General features: G+C 65.8%; 1 protein-coding gene across 50 annotated transcripts; it reads right to left on the reverse strand.

Moving 5' to 3' along the window:
- Positions 1-406: 406 nt before the first annotated feature.
- Positions 407-14,479, reverse strand: EGFL7 (EGF like domain multiple 7). Of its 50 annotated transcripts, XR_011533498.1 has the most exons (12): positions 10,733-10,927; positions 9,897-10,039; positions 8,954-9,044; positions 4,973-5,094; positions 4,625-4,741; positions 3,241-3,356; positions 2,918-3,013; positions 2,621-2,788; positions 2,285-2,387; positions 1,801-1,865; positions 979-1,141; positions 407-776 (listed from the first exon to the last, which is right to left on the reverse strand). XR_011533498.1 is itself a non-coding variant. In XM_070596053.1 (11 exons), exons 2-11 carry the CDS (start codon positions 9,990-9,992, stop codon positions 754-756), a joined length of 1,035 nt encoding a protein of 344 aa, XP_070452154.1. In that variant the 5' UTR covers positions 9,993-10,039; positions 10,733-10,927; the 3' UTR covers positions 407-753. The 50 variants fall into 50 exon arrangements, 41 of the variants coding, with proteins under 41 accessions (XP_070452154.1, XP_070452153.1, XP_070452152.1 ...); XR_011533499.1 differs by lacking the exon at positions 9,897-10,039 and having other exon boundaries at positions 2,918-3,010; XR_011533496.1 differs by lacking the exon at positions 9,897-10,039.
- Between the last annotated feature and the right edge of the window lie 294 nt (positions 14,480-14,773).

The following is a 14,773-nucleotide window of genomic DNA, read 5'->3' on the forward strand; positions in this document are numbered from 1 at the left end:
CCAGCCCCCTCCCCGCAGTGTTCCCTCCCAGGGGCTCAGCCCACCGTCATCCTATAATACTTTTGTCAGTTGACGAAGATGTCCACCTAATTGAGGGTGGCAGCCATGCCCGGGGTCTGGCGGGCACTGGGGAAGGAGGCGGGGGATTTGTTCTTTGGCTACTGGCCGGGGGTGGAGCCAACTTGTCATCAGGAGGAAGCCGTCTCTGAGGCCTGGGTCACCTTCACAGAATCCACCTGCTCCTGGCTCTTCTGGAAAGGGGGGATGAAGACCCCACCTAGGAGGGCCCAGTGTGGCTAGAGGCTCCCTCCCTGCCCTCCCACCAGTCAGCACGTGGCGGTGGGCCTGTGGGAGGCCCCTGTGAGCTTCGCAATACCCGCCACGATCCACCCATGGACACAGCACCTCCTCAAGTCTCATTTTATTCTGATAAAGATCCGGGGTGGTACCCCCCCACTGCCCAGTGAGCGTACCTTCCCTCAGCCATGGGCCCACCAGGCTCCGAGAGCCAGCGGGGGTGCAGGGGTCTGGCTGGGCTGGGCTGTGCTCACAGACCGGGGTGCTGGCCGGGCTGGGGCTGGATTCACACAGAGGAGGACCCCTCGCCCCACCCGGCCCTGGGTGCCTCCTGGTTAAGGAGGGTGGGGCCCCTCTCCTGTCTTGGCTTGCAGTGCCCCACCGGCCATGCCCAGTACAGTGGGGAGGGTGGGGTGAGGAGACAGTCCATGGGCTCCAGGGCCTTGGTCCGGCCTGTCACAGCTCCTTCTTGCAGGAACCTATGGGTGAATGGGGTGCTGAGGTCAGAGGTCACTGCTCCCCCACTCCCTTTCGGCCCAGCCAGATCTGCCCCCTCAGCCTGTGGCTGCCCCGCCCACCCTCCGCCCTCTCTGGGCACCCACTGGCCCCTGCCCCAGGCGTCTCAGGCAACTGGGGCAGCTCTGTGGGTGGGGAGGCGGGCATGGGGTCCGCAGCACTCACAAGACCCCAGCTGCTCTTCCAGGAAGGAGATCTGCTCGCTCAGGGAGTCGATGCGGTCCAGCTGCTGGAAGGAGTGGGCCAGGAGGCTGCCGGGGTCCGGGAGCCCGTGCTCCAGGGCCCGCGAGGCCAGGCTGTGCAGTGGGGCCAGCACCAGCTGCAGCTTCTGCGGGGCAGGCAGAGGACCTGGGTGGGAAGGGCCTGTGCGGCCCCGGGCCAGCCCCTCACCCTTGGCTCCCCAAGGCTTTAAGGAAAACCACCGTGGCCAGTGAGGGCTCTGCTGACCCCCAGACCCGGCTCTAGCTGCGCAGCCCAGGACGTCCACCAGAGGGAGCTGCCGCACCAGGAGAGCCAGAGGTGGGTGGGCACAGATGGACGTCACGCAGGCCAACCTGGCCGACGGTCGGCGAGGCCTGGGGTCCCGGGTGAGAGGAGCTAGGAGGGGTGAACTGGAGCTTCCGAGGGCTCGCCAGGCCAGCGGCCCCATGGAAAAGCCACAGGAGCACTCTGTCCCCACAAGGACAAAGGTCGGGGCTGGGCTGGGTATGGGTTTAGGCTCTCTGTGCAGCCTGAGGGGGTGGGGCCAAGTTCAGCCCCTCCTGTCCTGGGGGTCCCAGTCATCATCTCACTGCCCCCGCCTGGCATGGAGCTCAGGCCCAGGATCCCTGGGCTGTCAGTATTAAGGAAGCTTCTGCCCAGGGTACCGCCACTGCACCCTACAACCACCTAAGGGTCAACCCATGCCGCAGGAGACAAGGGAGGGTATGGGCCTCCACTGTGGGGAAGGGCTAGCCCCGGCCCCGGGTGCCCAGCTGAAAGCCTCACCTGCTCCAGCACGTCCACCCTTGACCGAAGCCTCTGCACCTCCTCCTTCACCTCACTGTCCACTCCTGGGGACATCCAGGTGCCACATCAGGGAGGCCCGCTCCTCACCCCACATCCAGGCTAGCCTCTTCTCCCGACACGGGGGCCTCCCAGCCTCTGCTCCAGATGTGGGGCACAACCTGGCAACTGGGGTTCAAACCCCGGCTGTCGTGGACTGGACTGTCATGGCGAGCCCCCTCCCCCCATTCTGGGCCCCAGCTGTCCACCAAGGCCGGCCCAGAGGTCTGGGAGGCAGCCCTGTCATCTCAGCGCACCCTGGGACGTGGCTCTGGGCGGACAGAGCCCCACCTCCACCTGCCCCTGGGTGCCGGGGTTCCCACCGCATGGAGAGTGGTCTGAGCCAGGGTCCGAGCCGCTCTTGGTGCCGGGCTGCCGACGGCGCATTATTACTCACGGTACGAGTTTGAAGTGTCACAGCGCGTACCAAAAGTAATAATGTCCCGTCGCCAGCGGAGGTGCGGCGTCTCCAGGCTGCCGGGGCGGGACCCGGATGGGACCCCGGAGGGGACCGTCTTCCAGTCTGTTGGCTGAGATGAGGTGTCCCCAGCGATCCCCCCACAGTGCCCATGAGAAACTAGCCCCTGCCCGTCTTCTGGGAAAGAACCCGCTTGTGCCCAGGTGAGAGAGCTGGCCTGCAGCCCGGGGCTGGTTCCCTCTGGTGCCCCTGCCACACAGAGCACTGAGCCGTGGGGTGATGCCCAGCCCTCCCAGCCCATCCCCCCCAGCGCAGCAGCAAAAGGTGGGGGAAGCAGGAGTCTACCTGTTGTGGGGTGCGGGTGGGGGACCCTGGCAGTCCCTCTCTTGGGCAGGCAGATTGCCCCATCCGCTGAGGGGCTGTGCCCCTCCCAACACTGGCACCAATAACTCCCTGCGGTGTTGACACAGCGCTGGGGACAGCCGCCCCGTCCAGCACTGCATTCATCCACGTCTGCAGGAAGAGGGGTGTCAGGCAGGGGGCGGTGCACACAGCGAGCCCCCTCCAGGCCCACCCATTAGAGGGCCATGCAGGGAGGTGCCCAAAGGACCCTCCCCCTCTGGGAGGGGGACCCCGCCTCACCTGTCTGGCAGGTGTCGCCCCGCCATCCTGCAGGGCAGTGGCAGCGGCCTGGCTGGACACAGACCCCTCCGTTCTGGCATGGAGGCTGGCATACTGCTGTGGGTGGGGGAGACCTGTCACCAACTCAGGAGGGTCCCCAGGGCCCTGCAGGGGTGGCAGCTGGGAAGGAGTGCCGTGCAGCCAGGAGAGGCTCCACTCAGGTTTTGAGAGAAGAGCCGCAGGCGCTCTGCCGGCGTCTGAGCACGGGATGGACTGCTGCCTAACTGGGCCGGTATCTGAAGGAACACCAGTGCTCTGGGCCCCCGGGCGGCCACAGCCCTCACCTGCTCCGCAGGCCCCGGGGAGCCCACTGGTCCTCTTCCAGCCGGGGCAGCAGGCGTAGCGAGGCCTGGCGGGGGCCGGCCCAGGACTGCGGCGGTAGGCGGTCCTATAGATGGTCCTGGGGGTGGGTGGGGGACAGCTTAGAAAGTCCCGACCCCCACGGGGTGGCCTCACTGGGTGCTACCTGAGCCCAGGCCAGCCTTTCCCCAGACACGCCAAGTGAGGCACCCCCTGCCTCCACATCTGCCCACCTCCAGGGCTGGCTTGGTCCCCATGTCCTCCAGAAACCTCGAGGAGCCAGCACCCCCAGAGTGGACAATGTCACCCCAGGGACAGCACCTCGGGGTCACCACACAAGCCAGCCCCCTGCCCGGTGCTGCGGTGTTGAGCAGGACCCCGAGGCTTGGTGGGAAACCCCGGCTGTGCCCGGCACGGAGCAGAAGTGGCCCTCAGCCCTGCCACCCTGGTTGAGCCTCCCGCTCCAGGGGCAAGGGGTCCCCCAGCGGGCCATCTGCAGAACCGGGCTGATCTCCCCATCCTTCACCCCACCGTGCCCTCCCGGGGTGCTGGGCCCTGGATGCCGAGGTGGCCCCTGGACCAGCGCTGCTCAGACCACCATTCTGGAGCCACCGAAGTGTCCGAAACCTGGCCTCGTGCGCCCTCTCTGAGCAGGCGGACAGGGCTCAGACCGGGGCCTCAGCAGCCCCTCCTCGGCCGCCCTCCATCGCTCAGTGAAATGCGGTGCCCACCCCAGGCTGAGCTGCCCGAGCACAGGAACAACGGCCCTTCCCAGCCTGGGCCCCACCTGCACTGTCCCCCTGCCCCCACTTTCTCAGCGGCAGGTGGGGGGTGTCCCAGCAGGGACGGCTTCCAGAACTGTACAGAAAATAAAATCTTTTGAAGCCACATTCCCACGGCTGAGTCCTGGGGGGTGGGGGGGGGTGTCTCCATCTATGACCGTCAGGGGCTGTCGTGGGGAGAGCAGTGCCCACTGGAGCCCCGAGGGCGGGACCAGGATGACGGAGGCAGGTTTCGGGGAGGCAGGCCTCATCTCAAGTGGCCTAGAACTCACAGCCAGCAATGGTGGGGGCGAGCGCCCCAAAAGTGGAGGGGAGCAGACAGGATGGGCGATCCCTCACAGATGCAGGTGGGGAGCAGGCACACTGGATGCCCTGGGAGGGAGCGGGGTGGGGACCAAGGGCTGAGTGGACTAGCTAACATCCTGAGACAGGACTGCCCAAGTTAAAACGGGCATCACTCTCTGCAACGCCCTGGACACGGTGCCGGGAGTCCCCGCACCCCTGCGCTCGGCTTCCCGTCTCGGGGTGAACCACCCTCCCGGGTTCATGTGCAGCAGACGGAGGCCCTGCGGCGGTGGGGGCTCACCGGTATGTGCTGCAGGCTCGGTGCCCGTCGCAGGTGGTGAGAAAGGGCTGGTACACGCGTTGCACAAAGGACTCGGACACGGGGCCCCTGGGAACCCCGATGGCACACACCCTGCGGCTGCGGAGGTGAGGGTGGCCAGAGAGTCAGCAGGGCCTCCCCAAGCTGGGACCCTTCCAGCCCCAGGACCCAAGGGGGCCAAGAACCTGGGGAGGGGGCTTGCCAGTGTCACCATAGGAAGGACCCTTAGCAAGAGCCACAAGAAAAGAGCCACAGCTCCCCCAAGTATTGAGGGCTGCCCCAGGGAGGGGCTGAGGGCTCCTGGCCACCCACCCGCCCTGCCAGGCTCACCCAGGCCGGTAGATATGCTGGGTGCCGCCCACTGCCAGCACCAGGAACCACACCAGAAGCAGCTCCCGGGAGCCCCACATGGCCTGTGTCTCCAGGTGGGACGGCCTTCTCCTCAGGGTGCCCTGGAGTACAAGGCATGACCCCATGAGTCCCTCCACAGATCCCCCCTTGAGCCCATACCCTGGTGGAGACGGTCCCTTTGGCTCCGTGACACCCACCCAGCTCAACCACTTTGCCAGGACCTCCCTCCACAGCCTCCCACCAGCTGGAGAGCCCCCACGGCGGATGCCAGCTCTCCCCTCCTCCAGCCCGCCTCGACACGTGAGGCCGGCCCCTCGCCAGCTACAAACAGCCGGCCCAGGGACCACAGGGGGGGAGAACAAAGCCAGCCCCCTTGCTTGGGGCGAGAGGCGTCTACGCCCTGCTGCGCTTGGTCTGGGTGAACCCTGAAGGCATCTGCAGCTCAGGAAAGCTCACTTGAGAAGGTGGGGGCCCAGGGCGAGCACCTGGACCCATTCTCCCTCTGCTGGCTGGGTTTAGTGCTCTCCTTGTCATGGCAGGGCAGGGGTGCGCTGGTACCCCAATCTCAGTTCACAAATGGGGTGTTAGTGGGCAGAACTGGAGCCCAGCCCAGCTGGCTTGGCCCTTCTTGCCTTCAGTGTTCTCAAATACCAAATGGGTAGCCAGCCGTGGGGGCGGCACTGGAGCCCATCAGGGATGTGGGCACTGGGCATGCAGGAGCCATTACGGTCCTGCTCAGAGTAGGGCAGGGCCTGCATTTCGGAGGGGGTCACTCCAACACTGGGGACCGAACCGGTCTGGAATACCATGCAGACAGCCTCCAGGGCTCCCAGGACAGCAGCCCCACTGGGCGCCCACCTGGCAGGGGAACCAGAGCAGCCCCCCGCATGCCAGTGGAGCCAATTGCCATCCCTCTCCTGGCTGTGATGGGAGCCAGGGAGGCCAAGAGAAGATTCCCAGGAATGTGAGAAACCCCAGCCCAGAATTAATGGTCTGCAACATGCCGAGGGGATGGGGGGTGGGGGCCTGTACAGTCTACGGGGGGAGCTGCTGTCCATATGTGCAGACAGGAGCTGGGGAGCTCCTTGCCCTCAGGCTCTGGGTGCCCCACTTGAGGTCCCCAAGGGGCTGGGTTCCCCCAGTCCTGCAGGGTCCCCAGCAGGAAAGGGCGCAGGAAGAAGCTGAACTGGGGGGAGGGGACGGAGTCAGGATAAGTTCACTCCCTTCTCAGGAACTCAGTTTCCTCAAAGACACCTCTAGGGCCTCGGAGGCCCCTCCTCCAGCCCTGACGGTCAGTCCCATAAACAGTGAGCACTGGGAGCAGTTACTGAGCCCCCGATGCCAGCCAAGCCCAAGCCCAAGCCCAAGGGCAGTGATGCCGTGCCCGGTGCACAGGGCCACTTGGCTGGGACTTCAGTCCATGCTCCTGCCACTGCACCACACAGCCCTGGGGAGGGCGGGAAAGGGCTGGAAGAGGGTCTTTCCTGCACCCCCTGTCCTCCGTTGGGGGCACAAAGGGGCGGGCGGGGGGCAGCTGAGCAGGCAGAGGCTGTAGGGGGCGGCTGAGGTGTTGGGACTTAGTCTGGGGGAAGTAGGGGTGTTTCTCAGCTGTTTCTGGACAGGGGGATGCCCTGCTAGTCACAGCTAGCTTGGGAAGATGAACTTTGGGGCTGGACCCTAGGGGAGCACACTGTTGTGGTGTGACCTGGCAGTCCAGGCACGAATTGAAATGGTGGGGATGGTGGCCCTGGGGAGTGCAGAGCTGGGCGGGCTGGCTGGCTGGCTGGCTGGCTGGGCTGGCTGGGCTGGCAGGGGCATGTCAGGGTTCCATAGAACCATCCTGCAGACGTGGCTGCCATGCCACAAATACCCATCCCAGAACCTCCCCTACTTACTGAGAGCCATTTAGAAAGGGAATCTGCTTTAAAAAGGAGACACTCGATTTTTGAAAGTCATGCTTTTCCCCTAGGCCAGAGGAAGCCGATGGCGCTGCCCAGCCTGTGCTGGTCTGGCAGAATTTCATTTCCCTTTGGTGTGACAGCCCTGCCCAGGCCAGGGAGCCAGGGTAGGGGTGACCACGTTGCCTCCAGGTTGATAAGCAATAACGTCCCGTCCCCTCATGAGCCCTGGGCGGTCAGCATGAACCCTGCTCACCACCGTCCCTCCCACCTGCCCCGCGCTGCATCCCCGGAGCCAGCCCCCGGAGAGGTTGGGACCGCAGAGGGAGGAGCCTGACTCCATCGCGGGGCCATGACCCTGGGTCCCCCCTCCACCCGGAGGGGTGCTCTGGACGTTAAGACCCACGGGGAGCAGAGGCGGAGTGAGACGACAAAAGTGACTCACTGGGGATGCGCCTTCTCCACCGCCCACCCCACGCCTCCCCTTCCCCCTGCACGGCAGGCTCCGTGGGGGGTGGGAGTGAGGGTGGAGTATGACACCCCCCCAGCAGACGGCCTGGTTGGACTGGGCTGCCGGGTCCGGGGCCCTAAGTCAGGCCCTGGAGGACCCGAAGAGCCCGGATGAGGGGGTGAGGGGCTGTGGCACCCCCCACCCCGACCCCCGCGCGGCCCGGCCCAGGTCATCCGTCACCAGCAGGGGGCGTCCTTTCCCAAGGCCGCTGGGCCCATTCTCCGGACCCAGCCGGCGGATCCGGGGCACGGGCTGGGGGGTCGGGGCCCCGCGCAGCAGTGCCCGCGCCCCCGGCCCGCTCACCTCTCGGCTCCCCGCGGTTGTTCTGCGTCGCCCCCCAGCTCCGCGCGCGGCGAGCCCCGACCTCCCCACCCCCCGCCCAATGGCGAGCGGCCCCCCGCCCTCGGCGGCCCCCAGCCCTCGGCGCTCCCCGCGCCGCCGGCCCGGCGCCCGGTCCCTCCGCACTCACCGCCGGTCCGGGGCGCGCACGCGCCGCCGCCGCCGCCACCGCGCCGAGGGGCCCGGGCCCCGCCCGCCGCCCCGGTCCCGGCCACGCCCCACCTGGCCCGGCCCCGCCCCCGCCCCGGGGTGGGCTGCGAGCCACCCCCGACCCACCGACCCCATTGCGCAGATGGGGAAACTGAGGCCCCGCGGCGGACGGCTCCCCCAGGGCACGGCCGTGAGTCAGCTAGAACCCGGGGCTCCTGACGCACAACCCGCTTCTGAATGCCACTGCCGCCCCTCCCGAGGCCGCAGGGCGCGTGGCCGCAGGGGACGCAGGACCGAGACCGTTGCCAGGTGCCCGGAGGCTGCGTTGGGGAAGCCCACACTGGCCAGGGGTGGCTAGTTCTCGAACGCCCCCAGGTTGAGCCCCAGCCCCTGAGGATGGCCATCACAACCGCGTGGCCGGCTCACGAGGCACGAGGGGCTGGCTAAACTGAACGCTGCCTTGCAGCCGTGCGTCGGGCGCACATCAGGGGCCCCGAGGCCGCGAGACCCCCTACTCCCACGAGATCACAGGGTGGGCTGTGGAAAAGCCGGCGGGGTCCTAGGTGTGACGCCAAGCCTCCCTCCCAACCAGGGTGCCAGGTTAGGGGGCCTGCGAGGATCTCACCTGGCTCCCCCTTCCTTCAGGACAGTCTGGGCCACCCTGAGTGCTCCTCAGGCCTCTGGGAGTCCCCCCAAACCCATGGTCACCACTGGGGGCTTCTGGGCTGGTCACTTCTCTCCTCTCCGGGCTCCATTTCCGCATTTGTCACCTGACCCTACATGGCAGAGTGCCCAGGAGCAGCAGTGCCCACCAGGAGACAGCGGTGGGCACAGCGGGAACCAGGTGCAGGCCACCAGGGAGGTCTCGGTCATTTCTGTGCCACAGTTATTACAGCCATCACCGTGTGTGAGGGGCTGGGCCTGATGCCTTGGCAGTTTCTGCCCTCAAACCCGAGCCGGGGTCCTGGTCACCTGAGTGCATGTGCGTGTGTGTAAAGCTGCCCAGGTGTGGCCAGGGCCCCTGCTCCTGCCCAGGGCACCCAGGCTTCCTGCGGGACTCACCTAGAGAAGGGGGCTCCGTCATCCCCTGGACCCTGGTGGCAGCTGCTCTTCTGGGCAGTGGGGGCCACCTGTGCCTCCACTGAGCTGGGGCCTGCGGGTCAGAGATGTGGTGTGGGTTAGCACATGGCCTTGGTCACCCTCAAGTCCAGGTGCTGGGAAGGGGCCAAGCTTGATGCCACTGTGGGACCTCAGCCTACACTTGGCCTACAGACCCTCCCCCCACCATGGCCCAAGCCCAGTGGGCCTCCCAGATCGGCCATGGGGCAGACATGGTTTCCCGTCTGTCGGATGGGACCATTGCCTCCTGCCCTGGGCTCCCCAGAGATGGAGACAGAGACGGGGATGGAGAGGGTGCTGTGCGTGCAGCTGAAGGGCCCTCCTCAGAGCCCGGGTGCCAAGGAGGGTCCTGCAGATTCGTGGGGAAGGGGAGGGCCTTCTGACAGAGCTAGCAGCTGTGGGGCATCTGGCTTGGGCCTACTTTGGTGCTTGGGACCTGAAGGAAGGGAGGGGTCCCAGGTGCCTGGACAGGAGCCCCCAGAATGAGGCCTCCCTTCCTGCCATCCAGTAGCCACTGCCCTGGACCAGAGGGCCCTGGACGCCCCTAGCAGATGGTCTGAGGGTGGCTGGGGCAGCTGCCGCTGGAATCCTGTAATTGTGAAGGGGTCCTGCCCTGGGAGACTTTGGGTCTCGCCACCTCCCATACCCCAGCAGGGCAGCCCTCACCCAGCCTCAGGCAGTGAACAGTTAAGAGCCGAGCCTGGGGGACTCGAACGGAGAGCGTCCCCACCCTGTCTTCTGCCCCTAGCCTGTCCCTGAAGCTGCGGTCACTTGACCCTGTGACCTGCCTGTGCCTGTGGCCTCTCTTGGCTGAGCAGAAAGGGGGAGCCTGGGGGACTGGGTCAGCTGCTCCTCCCTCTGCTGCTTGCTTGGACGGAGGCCTCACCTGCCCCTTCCATCTGACAAATGGGCGCGCGTTCCTCGGACAGACTGCTGGTGTGGCCTGAGACAGCAGCGGGGCCAGGGCCAGTGAGTGCCCCATTCTGGCTTGGGAGCCTTGGGTGGGGCCTTGGGCTGCTCTGGGTGGGGCTGGAGAGGGAGAACAGGGGCTCCCCTGGGGTCCCAAGTGGCCGAACAAGTGCCCACACCGCACTGCTCCAAGTGGTCCCTCTGCCTGAGGACCCCCCAACCCCGAAGCCAGCCCAGGGTGGGGTGGGGGCTTCTCCAGGTCCCATGTTCAGAGTCCCCAATGTGCACAGCTCATCCCGGCTGCAGTTTAGCTTTGGGGTTCCTCCCGCTGGGGCCCCTTCCTGACCCCCTTGGGAGTGCTTGCCCACCCTGCGGGGATGCCCTTGGGCCCCCGGGCCTCAGAGAGGAGGAGTGAGCCAAGCGACTTTGCCGTTGACCCCAGGGGCTTCTCCAGGAAAGCAGGGTGGGCTGAGAAGGAGGGGTGCAAGAGAAGATGCCAGCTGCGTTTGGCTCCCCGCTTCCAGGGGTCACAGCAGCTGCCCGGCCGCCCCAGGGTAAGTGTTGGCATCAGGCAGGCCAGACTCCATCCAGACTGGGCAACCGCCAGTGACTGCCCTTGGTTAGGGGTCCTGAGTGTCCTCCATGCAGCGGGGTTGGTACCAATAGGGAGGAAAATGAGATGGTGGCTGCAGAGCAGAGGCCAGAGCTGGCACAGGCCCGTACTCAGCTACTGGAGCTGCAGTCAGCGGGAGCCCAGGGGCACTCACCCGGCTCTGCCCGCTCCCTGCCCCTCCAAGGCCACCCTTGCCATACCTGATGCTGCCCAGGCCCGGGCTTGGCCATGGCCACCACCGCTGCCTCCTCAGGCCGGGGGTGGACCCTACCCCTCGCTGGCCGTCCCCAGGCACCTCCCGCAGCTGCCCGCTGGCCCGTCCGCTGGAGCCTCTGGCTCGGCCGTGCGGGACAGCGTCTCGGGGCAAGGAGGCTCCTCCCGGGGCGAGGAAGGGCGGCTTTTTATGCTCCCTCCCGTGTAAATCGGGACTGGGATGGGCCCTTCCCGGCCGGACTTCCTGTGTGTGTTCTCTGCTGATAACGGGGATCTGTCAGGGAACAAACAGGAGGCCGAGGGGCGGGTGGGGGGCCATCGAGGGAGGGGCCTGGCTGAGCTGTGGGCAGGGTGGGGGGGCTGTCCCCCAGGACTTCAGAGTCTAGCCCTGAAGCAGCCAGAGACCAGGCTCGGGCCCAGCTGGTGGCCATGGGACCTGGCTCGTCCCACTGTGTGATGGAGGAGGTGGTCGGGCCCAGGGTCCCGGTGCCGTGGGTCCACCAGGCTGCTGGGACCACAGGCCGCCTTAGTGCAGCTGCACAGAAGGGACCGTTTGTTCTGTGAGCCTGGCCTCTCCCCCAGGGCACGTACACACCCAGATGTCTGTGCCCTGGCAGGCTGGAGGGTCCCTTGCAGAGGGGGGCCACCAGAAGAGACCCAGGGATGGGCAAGGCAGGCTGGGGAATCCCAGAACAGCATTTTCTCTGGGTCCCTGGGGCCCAGAGTGGTGGTGGGGGGGTGACAGGGAGGGGCAGACATCAGACTGGAGATGATCTTCGCTAGGAACCGAGCTGTCTCCCCTGGAAAGGGCTGCCCCATGGGGCAGCGAGCCCCTACTCCTGGAGGTGTGCCAGCAGGGGCGAAAGCCCCCAGCTTACGTCACAGGGCCACTCTCTGCAGGGTGCAGAGCATCTTCCCTGGCGCTCTTCCCTCCCTTGGCCTCCAGCAGGCTGAGGGGTGTGGGCGGTGGGGATGGAGGAATGCAGGAGCCTTTAGGTGGCCAAAGGGGATGCTTCCTCAGATTGGCCGGGTGGTCCAGGCCCCAGCCGCCAGGTGTGACCCTCAGTTTCCTCATTTAGATGGTGCTGTGGGTCTGCAAACCGAGCATCAGTTGCTGTGATGGTGGGTGGGTGGGCACACATGGGGAGCCAGGCAGCTGCTGAGGACAAACCTGGACGGCCGAGGGCTCCCGAATGAGCAGGGCCACGCCAAACCCCAGGTGTCCTCAGGTACGAACCTCGCTCTGGAGTCACCCCCACTGGCCCATAGCTGGAACACCCTCATCTCTCTGGCCTTGAGCACCTCCGATGGCCCTTACCTCCCTCCGCCCCCCACAGCTGGACTTCCCGACCCGGAGGGAGGCCCAGCTGCCTGGGAAATTCCCAGCCGGCCGGAGTGCTGTGAGCAGGAGGGAAGTCTTGCCTGTGCTCGTAGGCGGGTCTCAAAAGTCAGCAGGGACCACCTTCCCCTCCCAACCCCCACGGCTGGGGAAGGGGCTGCCGCAGGCACGGAGCCGTGGTCAGGGCCCAGGGGCTTTCTTCTCTGGGCCTCAGTTTCCCCCTCTGTTCCATGGGGACAGAGAGGTTCCAACCATCAGGGTTGTTGTGACAGTGAGGAAGCTCCTGGCACTCAGGCGCTGTTGGTCTGAGCAGAAGGGGCCCAGGGGACCTCTTTCCAGGGGTGCCCCCTGTCCTGAGGCTGAAGCTGGCAGGCGAGGCGCCATCCCCCATCTCTTCCCCACCAGCCCACGGTGGTCACACCCTCAGCACCCCCTTGCCTTGCTCGACCCCCTCACTTTCCCACCTGACAGCCCATCTGTCCAGAAGGGCCAGGGCTTGCTGAGTGCACATGCCAGAATGTATGCTGAGTGCACACACCAGAATGTAGGGGCCAAGTTGGGCTTTGCCCCCCAATCCCAGGAGGTGCCCCCTGTGCCCACATCACTCAGACCCCAAGCCCAGGGTCTGCTCCATGCTCCTGGGCAGAAGAACCAGGCAACATCAGGGCTGGCTGGATCCAGCCCCTTTTGTGTACAGATGGGGAAGCTGAGGCCCAGAGAGGGAAGACTCGCCCAGGTGAGCAGTGAGGCAACTCAGAGCTGCGATGATGGATCAGGACAGGAGCAGCCCCCGCTTGTTCTCCTTTTCTTTTCTCCATGAACCCCCCAATTCCTCCTTATGCCCCTCTCAACCGGGCAAGCCCCCAGTTGTCAGACCTACCCCTGCCAAGGGACGGGCTGAGACTGGGAATAGCTGATTAGCCAAATATGTGAATGGGTTAACGGGTCATCACTCCCTCTAAAGCACAGGCATTAGGGAACTTTCTGGAAAGATGCCCCAGAACACAGAGGCGAATCAGAAAGTGGAATTACAGGCACAGAGAGGAAAAAAAGCAGAATCCTGGGTCCTCCAGACATTAGTTTTCTAGCGCTGGCTCCTGGGGGCCACCCGGGGTGGGGCCCTGGCCCTGCCTGCTGCCCACTTGTTCTGGGGGTCCCCCACTGCTCTGTGACCCCTCCCGACAAGCTCTGCCATGCCCCCAGCCCCTCCCTGGGCAGAGACCAGAGCAATCCAAGGAAAGGGGGCCTTGGTCAGGGCCCCAGGGTGCCAGCCTCACCCTGTCCAGCCAACTGGAACCCCACTGCAGCCTCCACTCTCAGGTCCCCAGAGCCTTGGGCGCAGATGTGGGTGGTGGGCTGGGGTCCTGCCCTGACGTGGGGCCTGTCAGGGACCTGGAGAGGCTGCCCAGGTGGCAAGGATTGGGTACGAGCGGAGGACAGAGACGGCTGCTGTCTGATGCCCTCTCAGACTCCAGGAGGGTCCTAGGGGCCTGGAGAGGGGTGAGGGGTGCTTCCCACCCCATGGGCCCCCCAGGGTGCTGCGGTGAGTGGATTTTACTCTGTGCTCCAGGCTGGAGGGGGCTCACCACGGGGCAGACCAGGACCAGCCCCCACCAAAGGAAGCCCCTTCTACCCCCTCCAGTGGCATCTGTGCAGGACCATCAAACACCACCCTCCCACAGAGAATCATTTTTGGAAGGAATCGGTGGTGCCTCTGACCCAGGCCTGTGTCCCCAGAGGGCACGGTGGCCCCAGAGGGCACGGCGGCCCTGTCCACACCTGGGTGGCTCAGAGACCTGGGCCTGGAGCCTCACCAGCTTTGGGTGTGGCATCCATAGCGGAGGCCCAGGCTGCGATGGGGAAGCCAGTCCCAGCTTTGCTTCCATTGCTGGAGGCTGTACCCACAGTGGGCCTCAGTTTCCCCATCTGCCCCACGGTGAATGGGGTGAGATGGTTGCAGCTGCCTCCCGGCCTGCTGTGGACATTCTGAAGTTGATTGGAAAGGGGTTCTCGCCTTACCTTCCCAGAGCATGCTGGTCAGGCGGTGGGGAGTGGCAGAGGTCAGCCAGGGCCTCTGGGTCCTCCTGGGACCCCTCACTGCCGAGCTCTTGGCCTCTGAGGCCCCAGGAGAGAGTGGACCAAGCCCGCAGCAGAGGCCAGCTCGGGCATCTCAGGCGGCGTGAGGCCGAGGGGCACCAGGCGTGGCGTGTGAGCGGCTGCGGGAAGGAAAGACCGGAGCGCAGAGCAGGGGAGAGATGGGGCTTCCTGTTTATCCCCCCGAGCGGCCGGCCAGCCGGCCAGCCTCAGGGACAGGATGGCTCTGTCGGCCACAGCCGGGCCCAGCTTCGTGCCAGATGCAGCTGAACCTTCATTAAGGGATGTGCCTGGCCTAGTGACCCGTCCCCAGTGGGGGCTGGAAGGAAGGTGGCCAGGCACAGGTGCCCTGGGCCAGGTGAGCTCTTGACACCCGAGTTGGGCCAGGTCCCAGAGGGTACGAGAGGTTCCATGGGGAGAATGGGGTCTGTCCAGGCAGCCTGTGGTCTTCAGCTCTCCTCCGTCTGTCACCACCCCCAGAATCCTGCCTCGCGTGTCTGCTAGAAGTCTCCTCTGCTGGGCCACATGCACAGTGCTTGCGTAACACCCTTGAGCTGAGAATTTCCATTTTCGAATGATGCACCTGAGGCTCATG

The sequence above is a fragment of the Equus przewalskii genome, chromosome 26, assembly GCF_037783145.1.
Source record: "Equus przewalskii isolate Varuska chromosome 26, EquPr2, whole genome shotgun sequence".
Classification (NCBI taxonomy): domain Eukaryota; kingdom Metazoa; phylum Chordata; class Mammalia; order Perissodactyla; family Equidae; genus Equus; species Equus przewalskii.